The sequence below is a fragment of the Limulus polyphemus genome, unplaced genomic scaffold (genome assembly GCF_000517525.1).
Source record: "Limulus polyphemus unplaced genomic scaffold, Limulus_polyphemus-2.1.2 Scaffold12729, whole genome shotgun sequence".
Taxonomy (NCBI): Eukaryota; Metazoa; Arthropoda; class Merostomata; order Xiphosura; family Limulidae; genus Limulus; species Limulus polyphemus.
The window spans coordinates 6,791-10,121 of NW_013678339.1; the positions used below are offsets into that span (position 1 = coordinate 6,791).

The 3,331-nt window shown below is 32.0% G+C and overlaps 1 protein-coding gene across 1 annotated transcript in view; it reads left to right on the forward strand.

Annotated features, from left to right (window-relative positions):
- The window catches only part of LOC106477080, a gene marked incomplete at its 5' end in the record, with an annotated part of 4,853 nt that extends 1,771 nt beyond the window's left edge, over window positions 1–3,082 (forward strand). Inside the window, 2 exons of the mRNA XM_013937680.2 lie at window positions 972–1,139; window positions 2,659–3,082. Of these exons, the coding sequence (XP_013793134.1) occupies window positions 972–1,139; window positions 2,659–2,842 (352 nt within the window). The remainder of the gene's footprint in view (window positions 1–971; window positions 1,140–2,658) is intronic.
- Window positions 3,083–3,331: the final 249 nt, after the last annotated feature.

Below are 3,331 nucleotides of genomic sequence, written 5' to 3' on the forward strand. Positions count from 1 at the left end.
GGGGGGGGAGTACCCCGAGAAAACCCACTTTCACTGGTCAGGCGCCGAATAACTGATGAAGAACTGTTACTTTATCTATATACACTTACCTTTGATGAAGAACTGTTACTTTATCTATATATACTTACCTTTGATGAAGAACTGTTACTTTATTTATATATACTTACCTTTGATGAAGAACTGTGACTTTAACTATGTATACTTACATTTGATGAAGAACTGTGACTTTAACTATGTATACTTACATTTGATGAAGAACTGTTACTTTATCTATATATACTTACCTTTGATGAGGAACTGTTACTTTATCTATATATACTTACCTTTGATGAGGAACTGTTACTTTATTTATATATACTTACCTTTGATGAAGAACTGTTACTTTATTTATATATACTTACCTTTGATGAGGAACTGTTACTTTAGTTATATATACTTACCTTTGATGAAGAACTGTTACTTTAGTTATATATACTTACCTTTGATGAAGAACTGTTACTTTATCTATATATACTTACCTTTGATGAAGAACTGTTAATTTAAATATATATACTTACCTTTGATGAAGAACTGTTACTTTATCTATATATACTTACCTTTGATGAAGAACTGTTACTTTATCTATATATACTTACCTTTGATGAAGAACTGTTACTTTATCTATATATACTTACCTTTGATGAGGAACTGTTACTTTATCTATGTATACTTACCTTTGATGAGGAACTGTTACTTTATCTATGTATACTTACCTTTGATGAAGAACTGTTACTTTATCTATATATACTTACCTTTGATGAAGAACTGTTACTTTATCTATATATACTTACCTTTGATGAAGAACTGTTAATTTAAATATATATACTTACATTTGATGAGGAACTGTTCATTACCCTTGATTTTTAAACCTTCCCTTAGCGTATACTAGGTTAGTATAGAATGTTTTTGTTCTTTTTACATTTCTACTTTAGAAGAGGCCTCGTTCGAAGGGAAGAAGACGAAGAACCCGTATGTGGAATTCGATCAACGTTCATCTCACCGAAAGCCGCGCTCAGTGACAAGTCAGAGTGGAAATTCATCGTTAATGTGGCGGAGCGTGATTCTCGTTTTAGGCAGGTCGTCAGGGTCGACATTTGCAGGTATGAATATCCGCTAATAATCAGTAAAACTCTAACTGTAAAAGTTTTAGGCAGTCGTCAGGGTCGACATTTGCAGGTATGAATATCCGCTAATAATCAGTAAAACTCTAACTGTAAAGGTTTTAGGCAAGTCGTCAGGGTCGACATTTGCAGGTATGAATATCCACTAATAATCAGTAAAACTCTAACTGTAAAGGTTTTAGGCAGGTCGTCAGGGTCGATATTTGCAGGTGTGAATATCCACTAATAATCAGTAAAACTCTAACTGTAAAGGTTTTAGGCAAGTCGTCAGGGTCGACATTTGCAGGTATGAATATCCACTAATAATCAGTAAAACTCTAACTGTAAATAACGCGTTCGGTAAATTTGTTATATTTCTGTATTGTTATCTTTTATCCTGAAGTTCGTACAGTTATTTTATTGGTATTCTTAAACACCAGCTGCATTAACTTGGTCCAAAACAGGAGCATATCACTAATATCATGATGTGATTGTTGATATCAGTAAGCCAATATCATCATGTTGTGACTGTTAAAAATAGTCAATATCATAATATTTTGACTGTTACAAATATTCAATATCATAATGTTGTAACTGTTAAAAATAGTCAATATCATCATGTTGTGACTGTTAAAAATAGCCAATATCATCACGTTGTGACTGTTAAAAATATCCAATATCATCACATTGTGACTTAAAAATAGCCAATATCATAATGTTGTGATTGTTAAAAATAGTCAATATCATCATCTTGTGACTGTTAAAAATAGTCAATATCATAATGTTGTAACTGTTAAAAATAGTCAATATCATAATGTTGTAACTGTTAAAAATAGTCAATATCATAATGTTGTGACTGTTAAAAATATTCAATATCATAATGTTGTGACTGTTAAAAATAGTTAATATCATCACGTTGTGACTGTTAAAAATAGCCAATATCATAATGTTGTGACTGTTAAAAATAGTCAATATCATCACGTTGTGACTGTTAAAAATAGTCAATATCATAATCGTTGTGACCGTTAAAAATAGTCAGTATCATAGGGTTGTGTCTGTTAAAAATCGTCAATGTGTATTACAGCCTCAACTTAGAAAAACGTTTCTGAAAACAATCCGTTCTTCAAACAGTTCTTATGATCCAATTTACCTTAAACAAGTTAAACACTACATTACTTTCTCTCGTGCTGCCATCTTTTCGTGTATCAAGTTAAGACTGATCTTCTGGATACATCAGTATCCTTTGCGTTTTTTATATATACATACGCAGATCTTTAACTAATGGTATTAAATTACATTAGTTAAAGATCATATAAATTACATTAGTTAAAGATCGTATTAAATTACATTAGTTAAATATCATATTAAATTACATTAGTTAAAGATCATATAAAATTCCATTAGTTAAAGATCGTATTAAATTACATTAGTTAAAGATCGTATTAAATTACATTAGTTAAAGATCGTATTAAATTACATTGGTTAAAGATCCTATTAAATTTGTAGTTTTGTGTTACAGCTCCCCTGATGAAAGTTGCTCCAGCCAGATCAGCTTGCCCTTTGGTTACACCAGTCGCTGCAAACAGAAATTCATCAAGAAGAAACTTCTGTCTCTTGATGCTGACGGACAAGGAACGTCTGAAGAAAACTTTTTTGTTCCATCTTGCTGTGTTTGTAAAATTTCCAGAAATAATGAGAAGTAAGACTTCTGATGTATTGTTGATTTCCCGGATGAAGTGTCCCCCAGTGTTCCTATGGGCAGGGACTAGTCATTGCCTTACAGTATTGTCTGAAATGAGAGATACCTAACTATATAATTTCCTTCACGAAGCAAGTGTCTTCCCCCCTCCCTTCCGAAAAAATACACATCCCTTAAATACGGACTTTGTTATTTCGAGGACAAACCAAGAATCCTTCTTGTTTCTTAATCTCTAGCTTGCCATGAAAGAATATCATACAAACCAATAACTTATCAATAACGTTTGACAAACACGCTTAGTATCTGGGATTTTCTTCTTTACTAAATCTATAGCCACCCCCATCCCATTGGTTTGTGTTTAACAAAACTAAACATATCACTGGCTCTCCTTTCTCCTTGTTAACTTACTTTCTGTCACCAGATCTTTCACAATTCCAGCTACTATCCTTATTTCTTCTTATATTCCACTTCGTATCTTGTATATTATCTTCGC